Source organism: Panthera onca, chromosome A2 (genome assembly GCF_046562875.1).
Source record: "Panthera onca isolate mPanOnc1 chromosome A2, mPanOnc1 haplotype 2, whole genome shotgun sequence".
NCBI classification, from domain to species: Eukaryota; Metazoa; Chordata; class Mammalia; order Carnivora; family Felidae; genus Panthera; species Panthera onca.
The window spans coordinates 92,954,649-92,975,032 of NC_138340.1; the positions used below are offsets into that span (position 1 = coordinate 92,954,649).

The following is a 20,384-nucleotide window of genomic DNA, read 5'->3' on the forward strand; positions in this document are numbered from 1 at the left end:
TTTTATTATTTTCCAATTGGTTTGTCTTCTATTTAAACTAAGTAAGATTACTGACAGTTTAGCACATGCCATGTTTAAATAAGTAGACACGAGAAGAAAAGTAGAAACTTGGGAAAACTCAAGCTAAAATACGAAGTTGGCAAAATTTGACCCATATGTTTTTGGAAAGGTTTCCTTATCTGTCCAGTTCTCTTTTCACTAGACAAATCAATTGTTGGAAGGGTCTTTTTTTAAGAGCTTTGGTCACCTCGGTGTAACCTTTTCCAGAAATATATATCTGCGATTAGCATTCTGTTTGGTGGAAGGCCATTAAAAACTCCTATTATAATTGTGGATTTAACTTTTTCTCCTTGCAGTTTTATCTTTTGCTTTGTGTATTTTGAAGCTTTGTTATTAGACGTAGAAACATCTAGGCTTATCTTGTCATTCTGATTTATTTACTCCATATCATTATGAAATAGCCCTTTTTTTATTCCTAATAGTATATCTGCTCTAGAATCTTCTTTGCTTTATAGTGATAGAGTCCTGCCAGCTTTATTTCACTGGTGTTGACATGGTAAATCTTCTTATATTTTTTTAACCCATTGTAGCTGTATTTTAAAGTTTGTTTTTATAATCAACATATAATTGGAGCTCACTTTTTAATCCGAACTGATACTCTCTAACTTTCAATTCCAGTGTTTTGTTTAACCATTTATATTTAATTTGATTAATGATGTATTTAGATTTTAGTTGTTATCTTGTTGTTTGTTTTGTAACTGTCCCATCTATTTTACCTTCCTGTTTTACTTTTTTCTACCTTCTTTTGGATTGAGTAGATGTAATGATTTCCTTTTACCTTCTTTGTTATCCTATTAGCTAAACCACTTTGTTTTATTAGACTAATGGTTGCCATATTGTCCACTTCTTATCACAATCCGCCTTCAATTGTTATTCTACCAGTTCAGTATTGAATAAGACCTTTCAACATATTTCTCCTTCTTGGATTTTTTGCTATTGTTGACAAACATTTTATGTATAATTTGTTATAAATTGCCCCAAACATAGCTACTTGTTTTGCTTAAATGGTCTAAGTACATTTAAACACTAAGAAATATGTCTTATTTATCCTGTAGTTATTATTTTTGGTGTTTGCTCTTTTGTGTAATCACACATTTCTATCTGGTATTATTTTCCTTTTGCCCAGGGATATTCTTTAACATTTCTTATCCTGGGGGTGCGCTGAGGAATTCTTTCAGTGTTTCATGTCTTAAAATATCTTTATTTCACCTCATTTGAAAAGATATTTTCACAAAGTATAAAATTTTATTCCGAGAAGTTTTTAATTTTCTTCCATGAATTTAAATGTGCTGCTCCCCTGTATTCTCACTTGTATTGTTTCCAAGAAGAATTCTTTTGCCATCCTACTCTTTGTTCTGTGCAGGAATGTGTCATTTCCCTTGAGGTGCTTTTAAAAATTCCACTTTTTTGACTGATTTTTTAAAATTTGATAATAACAAGCATTGGGATAGTTTTCTTCATGTTACTTGCACTTGAGATGTTGGGAGATCTGTGGGTTTTCAGGAAATTTGGAAATTTCCACCCATTATATTTTCAAATATTCCCTCCTCCTTCTTCAGAGACTCTAACTGCATAATTGTCCAGTTGACAATCATCTCTTATCTACTTTTCGAGCACAGAAGATACAGTTATAACTGTCTTAATGTACTTTTCTGCCAACTCTAGCCTCTGTATTGGTTCTGTATTGGTCTTGATTATTTCCTCACTTTAGTTCGTGCTTTCTTGATAATCTTTGATCTTAATCTTTGATTGCATGTCAGATGTTATTAATTTTTTCCTTGTTGCTGAATATTTTTGTATTTCTATAAATTTCTTTAAATTTGGTTCTGAAATGCAGTTAAGTTGCTTATGGTCAGATTTATGTTTGTAGCTCTTGCTTTTATGATTCATTAGGCAAATCCAAAGTAATGCTCAATCCACAGCAAATTATTCTCTACTGAGGCAAGATTTCCATGAATTCTATACTCAGTGTCCTGTGGGTTTGTTCCATTTTGTTGGTGAGAACACTCTTCCTGACCCTATATGCATGCCAGGCGCTGATGCCATTAATTCTTTCAGGTGGCCCTTTTCTTGGCTTGGGGTAGTTTTTTCATATACATGTGCTGCAATTCAGTATGCTGAAAATTTGACGGGATCTCTCTGTAGCTCTCTGTTTTGTTTTTTTTCCCCTCTGTGCAGCCTTGTGCACTCAGCATTTGCTAAGCCAAATCTATGGCTAGATGTCATTAAACAAAATCTCCTCTAGTTTTCTGTGTTCCTTAGACACATGTTAACTTGGCTGACTTCCTTAACACAACAAATCTGTACCCACCCCCTTCTATCTTAACTTTTCCTATATGCTTCTAACACATCTTGTGTCCCCCCCTATTGAGAAACAAAACTATCTTGTGAAAATACCTCTTCCCTTGTCTGTAGCTCCTGAAGGGAAAATTACTGATTTGACAACTTTATATCCTTGTTATATAGTAGTAGTTGACAATATTTGTTGTTGGGTGAGTAAGACAGAATTTTCACTCATTTCTATAACTCAGAGTTAAAGGTGCAGCCCTGGAAACTAGGGGACTAAAGAAAGAGAGTTATACCTGGAAGTTTCAAACAAAATTCCAATAATGAGAGTAAAGTGTCAGATGTGAGTAAATGAACAAATTTCCTCTCCTAGGCTATTCAGGTTTTACATACAAGTCATATCAAATATTAAATATAATATAGAGTATTTTAGGGCACCTGAGTGGCTCAGTCGGTTAAGCATCCGACTTCGGCTCAGGTCATGATCTCACGGTCTGTGGGTTCAAGCCCCTCATTGGGCTCTGTGTTGACAGCTCAGGTCCTGGAGCCTGCTTCGGGCTCTGTGTCTCCCTCTCTCTCTGCCCCTCCCCAACTCATGCTCTGTCTTTCTCTCTCTCAAGAAATGAATAAACATTTAAAAAAATTAAATATATATATATATATATATATATATATATATATATATATATATACATACATATAATAGAGTATTTTATGTTCTGTAGTAACAGAGTAAAGAAAAAAAACAATCTCTCTGCTCTTTACTTATGTAGCCATATTCTCTCTTTGACACAGTTGAACTTCATTTTATGTGGGCCCTTAAATTGTGTAGAACAATTTCCAAAAGGTCTTAGCTCACAAGGCAAGCTTTCACTGGAAGACTAGATTATTATGTATATGGGGGCTGAGGAAGTGTGAGTAGGAGGAAAAGTAGTAACGGAGATTTTAAAACCCTCTCTCTGTCTTCTGACCATGCCTATCCCTTAAGGTTTAGACACTCTGCTATTTATCGACTCCAGAGAACTGTTGATCCTTTTTTTGTTTAAAACACATGGGCCACAATTTTAATTCTTGAAATTTTCTGTTTTTTTTTTTTTTTTTTAAGCCTGTGAGGCATTTGTCAAAAATTGAATTCAGATTGGCTCCACTATTGCCCCTGTGGCTGCTTCTAGTTCTGTGAAACTCTTGTTCATTGGGCTTAGAATATTATCTCTTTGAAAGGTTGGTCTTGCCTCCTTCTTCAGATACTTAGCCCAGGTGTGGTTATCTGGCCACCATCTCACAGAAGTATGTTCCCTTTCAGGAACAACATTAATGACCATTAAAGGTTGTACCCTCACTTCATGGGTGGGCAGTATTCTAGTACAGCATTATAACCTCACTTGATAGCTATGTGGTTTTTGCCATTCCTGGGAAATATCTTCTAGACTTGATTTGGAAAATGAAAACAAATTGAATGGGTATAGATTTCAGACAGTTTAAAATAATTTAGTTAAGAGAGACTAATCTTCAAATATATTCTCAATTCAGGATTAAATGCCAAACTTTAAGATGCTCATTTGATTGTGGCTGTTTCTCAATTTGTTCAATATCAATGGGTGTGCTTAATGGCAAATTCTGAAGTAGAAATCCCAACAGGTAATGAGTAACATCCAATTTGCATGTAAGTCAATTGTTTTAGAGAAAAGATTAATTAAAAGAAGTGGTAGGTTAATTTAAATCAAGCAAAGCCAAGCAACCATCTTCCCTGAGTTTAAATCCTGACCTATCTTTATCCTCCTGGATACAATATAGAAATCTGCATTGGATAAATACCTCCACCAGGAAAAAAAAAAAAAAGAGTTAAGAATCACTCATTAAAGCTTTGAACTGAATCTTTCCCAATAATAGATGTTCTTAAATCAAACAAGCTCATTTCACCCAGTATATTTAATAGTATCAATTTGCATGAATAAGACTAAGCATGTTTCACAAGTGAGAGGACTGTGGGCAGTAGGGAGAGGAAAGTGCACCCCATAACCTCTTCTCCCTTCACCCTCATTCATATATCACACGTTCTGCCATTTATGTTTTCACAGACACATAAATGATTGCAGTTATGTAGCCACAGTGGTCCCAAAAAGCACTGGGCAGGACATTTCTGTAGTGATTGTGACAAGCTTTGATAAATAAGCCAGTTGACAACTAACTTTATCTTGGAGAAGAGAAGAACACCCATGGAAATAGTGCTTTACCCTCTCTATCCAGAAAGTCACCTGTGCACCCAAGACAAAGTTTAATAAGGAGACTTACAGGTAGAAAAGATATTACTTATTTATAGTACCCTTTCTGTTTTTCTTCTTTGTCCATAGAGACTGAAAGAATTAAAGCAACGGGAGTTTGCTCGAAATGTAGCTTCCAAGTCATGGAAAGATGAGAAGAAACAAGAAAAAGCACTTAAACGGCTTCACCAGCTGGCTGAGTTAAGGCAACAGTCTGAATGGTAAGAATTAGAGGTATCTCAGATGGTTCAAAACTCTCTTCCAAAAAAAGGTCTATTCAATCATTGGGGAAATGTCAAGATAAATTTACTTGATTTACTGTCACACGGAAGCAAATTATAATTAATCAAAAGACATGCTTGAGGGCAAATGTTTTAATAGTTAAAGGCTAATAAATTAGTTACTTTGGTATCTGACTTTTTTCCTTCCCAATGTTGTTAATTTTATGTGCTATTTCATGAAATGATCTAAGAATGATTCTCATGTACTGGCACTTATTCTATCCAACTGATTTAAATGGGCCCATAGAGCTTTTTAGTAATTATTTTAAGTTTTGTAATAATGTTTATTTTGTTTATTTTTTTGTAATAATAATTTTAAAAACCTTAAGTAACAGTGCATCTATCTGGGGAGGAAATAAATCTTCTCTGCATTTCCCTGTACATACCTGAACCTAGAATAAATGACACTTATCATTGTCTGGATGACAAAAAAAAAAAAAAAAAAAAAATGATGTAGTGAATGCAGTTAAATTTACCACACCCTGCTATTTAAATTGATAATTATAACATGCATTATACTAATACATTCTTGTAGCTGAAAAATAGCTGTTTTTCATGAGCTTGGAACTGCTGAATGTTTCCAAGTGAGGAGATTGTTACCTGGAACTCAATTAAGTTTGCACATTGTGATTTGTGTTCATATGAATCATAATGTAAAACACCTAACATAGCTAATTAATGCAGTTGGCAGCAACCTAGTGAATTGTGAAATTTATAGCTCTGTGCCACAATTTAAACCCCTGTTGTTGAAATGAAAAACAAAATGCAATAAATTTGAGAATGAATGACTCAAATAATTGAGTACCATAATATATTAGACCTCAAATTTGATTCTAGGAAAACATTTGTTTTAAGGATCAATTTATGAGTAAAAACATAGTGTTTACCTTACACATATTTAGGTATTTGTACCACTATCTTAGAATAATTTAATTAACTCAAGAAAATACATAGGAGATAATCCTATTAAAAATAAGTGAGAAATTTGGTATAAGGAAACAATGAAGTTTGGAAAAAACATGTATCCAGAGGTGAGGTTAATATAAAAATGTATGCCCTGAGCTCCTACACAGTCATAGAAATGGGACCCACATCTGGTACTGAGCTTTCCACTGGCCAATACAATGAGGATCTTATGCTATTCGAACACAGTGTCAATAAGATATCAAACTGTCCTTGTCAAAATAGGACTGAGAAGGAAATGTCTAATGATAATTATGGTAGCATGTAGGGAAAAAAATGTGGGGAATATGTTAATTCTTGAGTGATTTATTATGAGATTATTATGAGAATATAAAAGGGGGGCAAATCTTACTGTAGAGAGACAACCTTTAGATAGGTCCTTTCAGCCCATGCAACAAAAAATCTTAGTAGCCTTAATAAACATATATCCTTTTTTATTATTGGAAAGTTGTCATGCTTCTACATTTCTTTATTTTCCTGTGGGAGGTATAGTGACAGTGATGATGATGATGATGCTTCTGTTTAAAAATTCTGAGTTTGCCATGCTACCCATTAAGTGTTTTCCAAATTAAAACAAATGAAAAATTCTACTCGATTAAAGTTGAGCTGAAAATCATATTAACTAAACAAACACAAACTCAAGCCCATTCCTTATAGGATAGACAGACTTTCTAGGTTCTGTTTGTTTGTTTGTTTGTTTTTCCCTCATATTGTTAGGGAAATGATAGGTGTTAAGCTTTCCACATGCAAAACATGGAACTAGGAAAATTATTACATTTTTTGCTGCTACCTGTCCTCTGCGCTCCAGATAATTGTTCTTTTTGCTTAAGCAGCCTCATGGCCTAAGGGAAGTCACTTAATAGAATTATTTAATATTTTCATTTTGGCAGCTTACTTGAAAAATGAAAGTAAGAAATAAAATGAAAAAGAAAAAAAATTATCTGTATTCCTCTCCTAAACAACCTTTCTCTGTCCATGATTCTCATAACAAGGTCTTCTCAGTAGGATGGTGCACATAACAAGAAAATTCTCCTATGATTTCTATGGAGAAGAGAGGAGAATTTACTAGTGGTAAGAATATTGCAGTTGGACTGATGAAAAAAAAATGATGGCAGAAAACTATTGATGAATCTTATAAAGGACAATCAACTTTGGCCATTTCTTGGGAAATTCAGCCCAACCTGTTTCCTTAGCAAGCCCAGTTACTGCATGGGGGTGAAGAGTCATTCGGTTTGTAAACTTCTACATGTATAAATCTAAGTATAGTGCATATTGATATGGACATTTTTTCCAAATTAAAAAAAATTATAAGATCACTGATTCTGAGAATATAAGAGATGGATCATGTTATATCATTTAAAGAAAATATGCATCAAACATATTTGATATGTTTTGTTGCCTGGCTGGAAAGTATTCTTTTACAAGAAGATAATTAAATAGTGCATGTTTTTATTTGTCAAGAATTAGAATTTGGGGAGACCTATTAGAATGGACAATCTATTAATAAGTATGAAGGGGCTAACTTTATAGTCACTTTTTTATTATAAATAAAAAATAATTAGGTAGACAATATAGAAATAAATTAAAGAAAGTTCTAGAGAAAACAGTGAAATTGTAAGTAAGGACATAACTATAAAAATTAAACTTTAATTATGTTAAAAGGCATAAAGTAGTATTAAAATAATAGAATTGAAAACCACAAAGATATAAAATTGGGATTTTCCAAAATACAAAAATTAACTAGATTTATGATAAGGGAACTTAAAGTTTAGAAAGCAATGAGATAAACAGTTTAAAGCATAAACCCTAGAGGTAGAAAAGATTAATAATGAGGATAAAATGCTACAACTTGTGAAAAAATATAATCATAAATGTAGGTTGGATTATACAGTAAGAACAAAAATTAAGGACAAGAAGAGCAAAATATAATATAAAAACAATGAGTAAAGATGATTAGAAATATTGAAAAGAATATAAAAGGGAGAAGCTTGCACATTAGAGAGATAAATTGTCACATAAAACAACCATACAGAAAAGAACATTTAGACTAACATAAATCAAAGCAAGAAAATACACAAAACAGTGCCAGGATAATAAGAAAAAAAAATATTATTGAGGAAAAAATATAGGTAGATAATATAAAAATGGTAACATATCTGTGTCATAATGGAGTCATAGAAGCAGAATGCTAATATCCAAACACCAGGCTTTTGAAATAATTTCTAAGTGCAGATAATATCAGATTAATTGCCATTCCTAGAGAAGGTAACTTAACAGAAGTATAGCTCCTACTTAATCAAAAGTGTGGCTACTAAATATGGAAAAGAAACTCCTTAACACTGAGGCAAAATTCTGAGCTGCAGATCTTTCTGCTCCCTTACCCTTCTATCCCCAGACTGCAGGCATTTTAAAAGACCAGTAACTACAGTTAACCTCTCTGCTTTCTATTTTCCTTTCTGTTTGAAAGAAATACTGAATAAGCCATACACTATCTTAGTGTGTTCCTTTCCATTCCTCATATCAAAATGCCTCAACAACCTCTCTAAAGAACATAAAAAAATGATTCACAAAAAGAAGATTAATGTAATGAGTAAGAAGAAAGTTTTCATTATGGAACAGTTACTGAAAATTTTCTGAATTTATTTTCCACAAGATTCAAGGGACCAGTATAATTCTAAATTTGTTTATGAAGAAGGAACAATCTGAAATTGTTAAAAAGTGAATGGTGGCTGAAACTATGATAAATTAAAATCCATATGAGCATAGTAAGTGAAATATTGGATATTGTAAAAAATTGAAAGAGTAAAACAGAAATTAAAAACAAGAAATTCCTTCTGAACTAGAGAAACAGACTAAAGACACTAAAGTATTGAGATAAATAATAAGACCTAAAAGATATATTCATGAACGCCAACATATTTAACATATAGATTCCAGCATAAAAAGCTAAGACAGAGAAGAAGCAATAATCAGAGAAATCAGAGAAGAAAATACAACTGAGCTAAAGAAATTGAATTGAAAGTGCCCAACAGTACTAGTGAAAATTAACCCAAGAAATCAATCTGTAACTCTGGTCTGGTAAAAATGTTATATATATATATATGTCATCTAATATATGAATATATATATATACATATATACATATATATATGTATATATATATATATATATAATCTAAAATAACAATATATTGTGGATAGTACTTACAATAAAAATGTAAGTTGTAAATATTATAAATATATATAAATGAAAAAGAAAATTACAAATCACACAAGTGCACAACAGATTCCTTTCAAAAATGAATAAAAGGAGGATTAGTAAGTATTTTTCTGTGATATTAAACATGTAAAGACAATGAAGCAAAGTACCATAAAACCTTGGATTGCAAGCAGCTTGTTCAACAAGTATTCCGCAAGACAAGCAAACATTTCTAATGAGTTTTGACTTGATAAACAAGCAGTGTCTTTCAATAGGAGTAGTACCTGATGCCAACTGTCACATGATAACAACTGAGCCAATGGTTCTTAAAATTCGCTTTGATATACAATTGCTTTGGATTACAAGCATGTTTTCGGAATGAATTATTATCGCAAACCAAGGTTTTATATATATGAGATTTGGTGGACAAGAGGAATGGGATTCCAGAGTTCTGTGCTGATTGGCCAAATCAGTCATAGGTGAAGGCAACAAGAAAGAACTTCTCAGAAAAGGGCTCAGAAAACATACCTCTCCATTAGAAGTTAAGCTATGTATGGAAAAGATACCAGTTTATTAGTATTCTTTACTCAAGTAACAAATGAATGAATACAATAAAATAAAAATCTAAACTAGAAAGAAACAAACAGACACATATCCAAGCATGTGGATAAAGAAAAGGAGAAGGAAAAGAAAGCCATCTCAAAGCAAAAGATCAGATAAATGATGTGTTTTCTGTTGCCTTCCACCACCCCACCTCTGCCCAAACCTTGTTTTGTAGTAGAGGTTTTAAGGTAAACATAGAAGAGACAATTTTAATCTAAAGAGTTTCATCTCTTCGGTGTATTGCTATTTCTAGTTCTCAGATTGAATCACAAATTAAGCTCAGCAGAATGAATAGTCTTTACAAAAGCTGTTAAAAGATAAAACAAATGTATGCAGGAAAGGTAGAAAGAAAGTATTTGGGTGAGGAAGATGCAAAAGAAAAGATTTCAAATAATTGAGATACTGAGATGGCTTGTAAATGTGTGTTACTTTTTTATGCATTTGTTATAATTGGTCAAAATGGTGATAAGTCATGGAGAAAGAAATAGTCACACTTTTCCAAAGTAAGCAAACATGAAGAAATTTTAAAACCGAGGCAACAAAAATTATGAAATGGTAGCACTTATACAAAAAAATGACATTAAAAATATATTTTTACATTTTGGAAGTGACTTTTAATTCCATTTTATTTCTTATTTAATGGGAGGTCACTGATTGAAAAACTCCTTGTGAAAGAATGTTAAATCTATATTTCCAAAAAAACTGATAGGTTCTGCAGGACATATATTGGGATGTAAATGCAGTACTTTATTTTCTTTTGCAGCACTAGCATAGATATCCACCTATTATTGCTTCTTGCTAATTTCAAAAGAGCGCATTTAAGTGATGCATTTTAGAAATGGCCTCTATGAAACATAGATATACCGAGTTATATAAACACAGTGAAATGGTGATATTCCAATAGACATAGTTTGTAGACAGCATAACTCATCATAGAAACACTAAGAAATGTTCACATATACATGAGTTTTCAAATCTAATGTCTTAATCATTTAAATATTTATTGTGTCTACAGTGTTTCTGGAAATGGACCAGCATACAAAGCTCCCAGGGTAGCCATAGAAAAGCAACTCCAGCAAGGAATTTTCCCAGTTAAGAATGGCAGAAAGGTATCGTGCATGAAGAGCACTCTTCTCCTTAAAGGAAAGAATCTCCCCAGAAGCATTTCTGATAAACAGCGGCCCACCATGCAAAATCGACACCAGTTACCAATGGACAGACGTTATTTATTCGGAAACCGGGTACCACAGACATCTTCAGACCTCAGCAATGCAAATCACAGGACAGGGGTATCATTTTCTTTTTCCAAAAAAGTACATCTAAAATTAGAGTCTTCAGCATCAGTTTTTAGTGAGAACACAGAAGAAACACACGATTGTAACAAGTCCCCCAGCTATAAAGCAAAAGAAACTGCAGAGAAATGTAAGTGCCGCAGGTTTGCAAGTGAGGACGTACCTCTTACTAAGGAAAAAGATATAAACATCACACCAAGCCATCTGGAACATGTTTTACACAATACCTTTTCCATCAGCTCTCAAATCGTGCAAGACAAAAATGACTCTATTGATGAAACACTGGAAGATTCGATTGGCATTCATGCTTCATTCTCTAAATCTAATATTCATCTTTCAGATGTGGCTTTTACTCCTTGCAGCAGAGAAAAAGAAATTCGAGGTACACCGAAGAACACTTCAGAAAACTGCATTAATCACTCATGCCAAGCAAATGCTTCCTCCAGCTCACCAAACATTTACAGGCACAGTGATGCCAGGATATTTGAATGTCTGGATGAGTTTCCATCACTGGAGCCAAATAAACAAAACAGTACAGTGCATCTGAATCCCAACTCCAGAATGGAGAAGAGAGAAAAATCTTTAGATGAAACAGAAAGAGTTGGCAAAAATGCAACAAGGCTTGTAAGAGAAGCATGTCCACATGACGTGAAGTCTAAACCATTGCCTTTTCTCCATGTACAAAGTAAGGATGGCCACACCACTCTCCAGTGGCCCACGGAACTTCTGCTCTTTACAAAAACGGAGCCCTGTATCTCTTACGGATGCAACCCATTATATTTTGATTTTAAGCTTTCTCGGAACACAAAGAGTGACCGTGATTCAGAGGACTTAAAAAGAGAATTGATTAAGGAGCCCTCAGAAATGAAGACTACAATAGAGAGCCAAGTCTCAGGTTTAATCAAAGACCAACAGAAATTGATCCAAGAAAATGATCAATCTCTGAAACCAAAGATGATGATAGCTAATCCAGATTGGGAAAGTTTCCGGAGAAAATGTAATTCGGGCTACAGTGATTCTGAGCCAAATATGAGTAAAGATAATTTTAGTGCAAGTGATTTGGAAATGAAAAATCCTGAAGTGCCTGCTTTCCTTGATATCTCTCTAAAGAAATGTGTAGAAAACAATGATAATAGTGATAATGGACTTAAGGAACCTTCAAGGACCCATTGGCAAAGCTGCCAAAGGGTAGTTCTAAATGATGTAAATGAGGGCCTATCTTTTTCTCCTTACATCTCTAGGACTAAAGAACCAAAACTGATCCCTTGCGATCCTCATTCAGATTTTGAAGATGCAAATCAATTTACCTGGAATTCTAGTCCTTACCCAGTGAGGGGTCATAGTGATCATGGGAAGGACTTTAGTGTAATTGTGAATAGGAACCACATCAGCATGACCAGCAGGGTTTCTAGATGTAGAAACCAAACTTATAAGAGAAACTCTCCAAAGTTGTCTCTGAATCGAACTTCTAGCCCTTCAGACACATACCCTGGCAGCACAGCCAGCTTGAGAGCTACTTGTTCAGTTCATAAGTCCAGCGAAAAGGGCAGAGGCAATTTGCTGTACTTTTGTAAAAGAGAACACAACCCAGTTGAAAGGCACAAAGGGAGACACCAAAACCCGAACTGCCTCTGCGTGTCTGAGGAGTTAGCAAAGAGCACCTGCCTGCCGTCTGAAATACAGAGAGACCGCAACTACAGATTGTGGGAATCATTTAAGAATGAAAAATTCTCAAAACATAGATACAGTCGGTGCAGAGAGAGATATAAACTGGGCAAAAATCAACAGCAGTTTTCAGGGCCCAAATCCAGGAGAATCGCCCATTGTGATCCTAGCTCACAGGTTTCCTGTTCTGGAAATAGTGAAGAAGCACCAAACTGCCAGGGACCTCAGCACAGCAGATTGGGCTCTTACTCAAGAGAGAGAATTTATTGCTTAAGTAAAAATGAGAGAAGTCAAGAGTCGTTGGACAGCCCTCGTATTTGTGACCTAGGAAAAGTAAAATCCCTGCAGTATAACTCTGGGAATATCAGCTGCCTTCTAAGAAATTGTTCTACCAGCCCTTTAGAAAGCACAGAGTTGGCCATTACAGAAGGAGAGAGGACACCCCTGACAGCCAAAAGCCTTTTAGAAAGAGTGCAAGCCAAGAGGTGTCAGGAACAATCAACTAATTTTGAGGTCTCTTCAAAGAATTGTGAAAATGAATCAGAGGCTCATTCACAAATTCAATGCACAATTCAATTCACGCCACTGGGCTGTAACAGACCCGCACTGCCTTTGTCTGAAAAAACACAGAACACAAGTAAACAGAGAATTGATAAAGGCACTACAATTCAAAGAACTATTGAGAAAGACAAAGTCAAAAGTTCACAGACAAACAATTTTCATGTTTTAGTAGATCCTGATTGTGATAACCACCTTTCTAAAGGTATAATTCATGTAGTAGCAGATTCACAGTCACCAAACATGAAAAAGAACCCAACAACAAAAGAACCAGTAAAACCTTTAATTAGCGAAGTCCAACATTTTATTCAAAGCCGTGACCCACTACCAAATGATTTCCCTGGTGCTTTTCCATCTAATAGATATACTGGTGTTACTGATTCCACAGAGACCAAAGAGGACCAAATAAATCCTGACTTACAGGATGTAAGCATGCATATGAATCACGTAGAGGGGAATATAAACTCTTACTCTGACAGAACTTTGCAGAAGCACGACAAAATAGAAGATGAATTAGAAGTGTGCCATAAATCTAGCTCTCCCCCCTTAATTCAGCAGCCAATAACATTTTCTCCTGATGAAATAGATAAATATAAGCTCTTACAGCTACAAGCCCAGCAGCACGTGCAGAAACAGCTCCTCTCAAAGCATCTTCGAGTTGTGCCTGCCTCGGGGCCCACTGCCTTCTCTCCGGCCTCGGCGGTCCAGACGGTACCAGTTCACCAGCGCACCTCCATCACCACCATCCACCACACCTTCCTGCAGCATTTTGCTGTTTCTGCCTCCATAAATTCCCATGGTGGTCCCCTCCCTATAGCTCACCTACATCCTCTTTCCCAGCCACATTTTACGCCGTTCACGTTGTCACCTCTGACTCCGACCATCATCCCCGCACACCCCACTTTCTTAGCGGGTCACCCGCTGCATTTGGTCACTGCTGCCCCCTTCCACCCACCGCACATCGCGCTGCAGCCCCTGCCCTCGGCCGCATTGATCCCCGCATTGTTTGGCCCTCACTTAAACCCAGCCACGGCTTCTATCATCCACTTGAATCCTTTAATCCAACCAGTGTTTCAAGGTCAAGATCTTTGCCACCATTCTTGCTCCAGTCAGATGCAGCAGTTAAACGGAGTGAAAGAGGCCTTAAATGTACCAACGCACTTGAACCGATAGGTGTCGAAGCCCCTCTTGTGGCTAAATAAAACAAATTGTCACTACCTACGAAATGATATATTTAAAGTGGTATGACTATTGTAAGATTTAAAATATTGGTGCCACTCAAAATGTGACTAGTATATACATGTAAGAACTGAATTGCCAATACTAAAATAGGAGCATTTTAAGAATATCTTTTAACTTGCATAAAAGAGCAAATTGAAAATAACTTTCTGGACGGTAGAGGGAAAAGCATTAAGGGTCTGTTTGGAGGAGTTCTCATATAATGTTATAAAATGATAACAGAAAACATTCAGGCAAATCATTGATATTACAAAACAATCAAATGGAACGTAATATTGTATGTTCTGGGGGTGTTGAGCAAGTGAGTGAATTGCACATTTGGTTTGTATGCATCAGACAATACTAAGAGATCAGAGAAATAATTCCTATGGTTAACTGTTGTCTAGGCTTTCAATCAATATAATCTGTTTCAATCAAAATTATTTATATTTTCATAGGAAATGATTGATTCAAGTTGGAAGCTACTCTTCAATGAAAAACAATCTTCACACACATTGTATTGTGGAGTTTCTGGAGAAACTGGGTTATTTTCATTTCATACACATCTGTGTTAAGAAAATTTTGTAACTGTAAGAGTCACCAATATCTAAAATTAAGAATGTTTAATAATTTTGGTATAAGAAAACATATATAAGCTAGCATTAATATTTGATAATGCAAAATAAAAAATAAAACATACTCAAGATTTTAAATATATTGGTTAATATTTCAAATACTACAGGGACTAAAATATTAAGTTTTCTTTATTCTTCTACTCAGAAATCTTACTGGGTTCAGCCAATAGTATGTGTAAGTAGAGAGGTAAAAGTTTGGAAATGTCAGAATTTTTACATCATAGTCATTGAGAAAATCTTATAAATAATTTTGTGCATTTTACTCAATTGTAGTAGATATATCAGTAAAATACATTGAATGGTGATGAATAAAATCACCATTAATGTAATTTGGCAAATGATCTTAAATATTTTTAACTTATTCAGAATGTTTTCTTGGTCCACAGAATCTGCATTTCTTGCATCACTATTCTAAATGGCCCCCCAGTTAAATTTATTATTTTATATTCTTAAAATGAAAGACAAACTCATGTGACTGCACGTTTCGCATAAACATGGGTTTCAGAGAAAATCAACTAAGCAGAAATGGAGTGATCAGCCATCTACTGTGTGTATGATGACGTCAGCTCTTCTGTTACATGAGATGGGCAATGGGCATCTTCTTCAGCCTGGGCTTCCCAGGAAAGAGAGCTATCCTCATTGAAGGCATATTGTGTGTCTATTATGTAGAGTCAGGCTAAGCACCTGGTCTACATTATTCCATTTAATCTTCACAAAGGTATTTTGAGACTAACATTATCATTCCTCCCTACAGAGGAGGAAAATGAAGTTGAGAGGATAAATTCTTAATACTTGGTAAATAGTAGGAAAGGATATCTTTGATACTGGTAATAGAGAGAGACAGACAGACAGAGACAGAGAAAGGAGATAATGTCATTTTTAAATTGTAACATAAAGAAAATATATAGTTCCTAGGTATCACCAGAAACTTGCAAGATGGGGATTTTGACTGAGATATGGCAGCGAGAATGTCTAACTTATCTAAAAAGAATAGAAAATGGAAGAAAGGCATCAAATAGCAAAAACACAAAAACAAAAAATCCTCTGTATACTTGCAGGGAACTTCATAAAAATCATTGTAAAAGAACATTAATAAACATTAGGTGAATCCAGTAAAATGAAATAAATAGAATATTTATTATAAAAATAAATGACAAATGGCCTGGCCGATTAAAAAAATATATATTAATGTGGATGACTATTTCCTAAAACAGATTACAAATTTCACATAGAGCCAAGCCAGAGTAATTATGGGAGTACACTAAAAGTCCTATTATGAGAAGGAAAGTACCTGATTAATTTTTGTAATTGTCTTTGCAACAATTTAATCTCAGATCAGAGAACCTCTATTGGGCACTTCATTTTGACTAATAAGGATAGATTGATATGAGTTGATGGCATGGAAATAACTTTTGTCTTGTATCATCAGTGATGAAAATGTTCACTGGATATACTATCTTGAACTATGGTAAAGCAGTCTTCACCATTTAAAGAGAAAATAACTTGTACCCCAGAGTGAGAAATTGTAAAAGTTGTGGCATCACATGAGGAAAGCTACAATTATAAATATTGAATAAGCAGGAAAAAAAATTAGTCCTTTAAACAATCCAATCTGAACTGAATGGGGAAAGCATTCAGAGTAATTGTTAAACTGCCATAAATCCGTGGATCAAAATGAACAGAGATTAGGTTAATGTCTTTTTAATATATCACTTATTGGAAATATCAAAAGAGGTTAATACTTTTGCTTCTCCTTAGTGCTTACTGGTAGGGGCAGATGATCTCATGAAACTAACAAAGCAAAATGGCAGTGTAACCTAAATCTAATTTCATTACACTTTCTCTGTTAAACGGGAAGTTTTTCAAAGTATTACAAGACAAATATGGATGAGGAATTTGGAACATATCAAGAAAATAATTTTCCGGCCAATACAAATGATTTTGAATCTTCATGTTTGAAAGAATTTCAGCATAGAGTACTAGAATTGCTTAAAGAGGCCCTCATGATATCAATTGTCCTTGAGAAAAGATGCAGAATAGAAGAGAAGCTTGAATATCTTTGGAGTATCTTTACTTTTATAATTGGAGGAATGTTGAATATAGATATTACTGATTTAAAAGTGGGCGTATTTATGAATAAAATGTGAAACATAATGTTTTATGAAAAGGAACTATATGGTAACTATAACTGGTACATTAAGAACAAAGAGTACAAATACAAAAGCATTTTATTTCTCATTTGTCCACTTTATTTTCATTCTTATTCAACAAATACATACCTAGGGCCATATCCTAGACAGTAATCTAACTGCTGGGGATATAGTAATGATCCAAACTAATGAACATAATGTCATATAGTTTAATTCTAGTTGAGTCATGCCAACAAAAACCAGAATGGACAAGTGAAATATATATTATGAAAGATGATGATAAATGCTACTGAGGAAAATAAATTGGAAAGGCAGATAAAGTGACTCGGGGGGGGGGGGGTAGTAGGTAAAGCACTATTTTAAATAGAGTAGTCCAGGGAAGCTTCACTGAGAAAGTGTTATTTCAGCAAAGACCTGAAGGATGTGAGAGAGTGAGCATTCTAGACTAAGACAAGACCAGGTTTCAATAAGCTGCTGGGTGTGCTTACCATGCTCAAGAAATAACAGGAAAACACTGGCTGGGAAAGGTTTCATGGGAGAGAATTATAGGAGATAAGGTCATAGAAATAATTGTGGAACAAAATCTTGTAAGATCTTGTCCACCATTTTAATGACTAGCTTTTATTGTGAGGTGAGAAGCTACTGGGGATTTTGGCATAGGAGAAACGTGATTCATCTTAGATTTTACTAGGGTCACTCAGCTATTGCATTGTGACTAATCTCCAGGGGAGTAAAGTTTGGGGTAGGGAAGCCAATTAGTAGATGGAGTGCAGACAAGAGAGGCAAGGACTCGCTCAGCAGTAGTCTGGAGGAAATGTTGAGAAGTACAAGACTCTAGATTTATTTTGAAAGCAGGGCTAAGAAAATGTGCTTCATATTGAGTGTAAGGTGTAAGGGAAAGAGACAAATTAGAAATGCTGTAATAGTTTTTGCACATGGGTGGATTTACAGTTAACTGAAATGGGAACACTGGGAGGAGCAGAGCAAGAGAGGATCAGCTTAAATACTCTGTGTGAAGTGTCTAGTCATTATAGAAGTGGAGATATTGAGTTGGCAGTTGGAAATATGGATCTGAAGTTTGAGTAGAGGTATGAAAAGGACATACACTTTTGTGAATCATCAATGCATAGTAAGTATATAAAAGCCATTAGCTTTAATACTATTATTAGGGGTAGGTAGGGTGGAAAAAAGTTTCAAAGACTGAGCCCCAGGTCACTCTAAGGGTGTATGTAACAGTTCAAGGAACTAAGAAATGAGATCATGATGGAATTCCAAGTTACATAGGAAAAAATCAGAACTATATAAGGCAAGTAATGAAAGTGATTCAAATAAGTGAGGATGATCAATTTTGTCACATGTTGCTGAGTCAAGAAGAAGATGGAAACTTGAGTATTTCTTCAGTCATGTAGTGCTCACCTGTTGCCTTACTAGAGACATTGTGGTTGGGGCAAAAAATAGTAAAATACATGGGGAATTTTACAGAGAGACATTGTACGAGTCTTATAAATATCCTTATGGATAATAGCACTGTGCGATATATGTTTTATAGCCAAACAACTATACCTAGGGGGTAGTAAAGCCTGCATTAATTCCAAACTGGAGAGAGGGTTGTAGAGATTGGTTATGAGGCTTTGTATTGCACTCAGTCATAAAAACCTCCATAAAACATAGACAAAATCATGGAACAATTGTACCAAAGAGGAGAAAAACACAAACCCAAGAGGAATAGCAAATATAGTGAATGGCAAAATACAACATGAAAAAATTTTAAAAGCATAAAATAGGGCAAAATCTGAAAGGTTAAATTGAGTGTGAACAGATGTCAGATCCTACATTTTTTAATTAAAAAATCTTATACACATACAGCCTAACTTCATCAATAAGATGAAGGGCTTAGTAGATTATCAACTCCATATAACCTAATGATGTGAAAAGGCTGGTGAAAAAATTTTGACCTATTAGGTTGTACTGAAGGAATCATACAGAATTGGAAGACGGATTTCTTCTAGAACTTGGAAAACACACAGCACTTGTGAAAAACCAAGTGTTGTTCTGGGACACAATTTAAGAGAACTATTGGCAAACTGAAGTGTGTCCACAAATGGCAGATTTGACTAATTAAGACCAGGTCAATCTTATGTTTTCACACTCATGAATAACATGAATTTGGTGAATTAACAAAAATTAACTGAAAAAAATCCATTTCATATACTTCAGGAGAATGTTGAGTTACATGGTTATTTAATTACTTCAACATATCTCAGACCATTTGACAAGCGATATTTTACCAGACATTTCCACGAGAGGGGGCAGACTAGATTGAATTCCCAAAGATAATAATGTCAGAAATATGTTTTCTTCCTGTAGACCATCCCATAGAACTAATATTCTAAGGAACCGAATCTGGTAGATACCATGTGAAAAATAAAGACTATGTGTATTCCAAAGAAAAGAACACTTGCCGAGGAAAGAAGATGAGAATTAACCTTCTAACTTTACATGTCTGGTTGGTAGCATGGAAGTGTGTTTGTGGAAGATAGTCTCTATTCTCTTTAGAGCATAGAGAGTAGATACTACAAATAAGTAGGTTTTGACTCGACATGAAGAAAACCTTAATAAACTGAGTTGTTTGTATAAAGTTGTAAAATCTCCATCACTGAAATATCCAAGTACGTTTGTACATTTGGTTGAGTAAAATGTGTAAGGATTTTCAAAAGAGTTTTACTAGAATTTTGCTTGTGATCAATGATCTACTCAATTATCCTCTAGGATAATTTCCAAATTTCAGGTTGCGGATTTATAGTGCTTAGTTTGGGATTAATTTTTCCTTCTGATAATACTCAAAATGCCTTTCTTGCTATGGAGAATATGCTGAGTCATCCTCTTTCTCAAAATTAGTAAGTGTGGGCCTGAACATTTTTTACTTAAGTGAAATACACTCTGGAAGAAAATGAAATAGAATTCTAAATATATATTTAATTCTAAAATGGATCCTTTAAAAAATGTCACTGTGATGAATTATATTTTCAGTACTGTTTCCTTCCATTCACATAAGTATTTGATAGTTGATTTTTAGCATTAAATGTCTGTTATACTCATTGTCTAATATTTATGGAGTAATTCTTTTCATGGGATTATTCTTTCACATTTCTGGCTCATTGAAGTATTTTTTGTAACTGTCTTAAATTATAAATGCTTAATTAAAAGCTGAAAA

The 20,384-nt window shown here is 34.5% G+C and overlaps 1 protein-coding gene across 1 annotated transcript in view; it reads left to right on the top strand.

Annotated features, from left to right (window-relative positions):
- ZNF804B (zinc finger protein 804B) overlaps positions 1–14,396 on the top strand; it is a 506,862-nt gene extending 492,466 nt beyond the window's left edge. Inside the window, exons 3-4 of the mRNA XM_060632427.3 lie at positions 4,698–4,828; positions 10,668–14,396. Of these exons, the coding sequence (XP_060488410.3) occupies positions 4,698–4,828; positions 10,668–14,340 (3,804 nt within the window). The 3' untranslated portion in view covers positions 14,341–14,396. The remainder of the gene's footprint in view (positions 1–4,697; positions 4,829–10,667) is intronic.
- Positions 14,397–20,384: the final 5,988 nt, after the last annotated feature.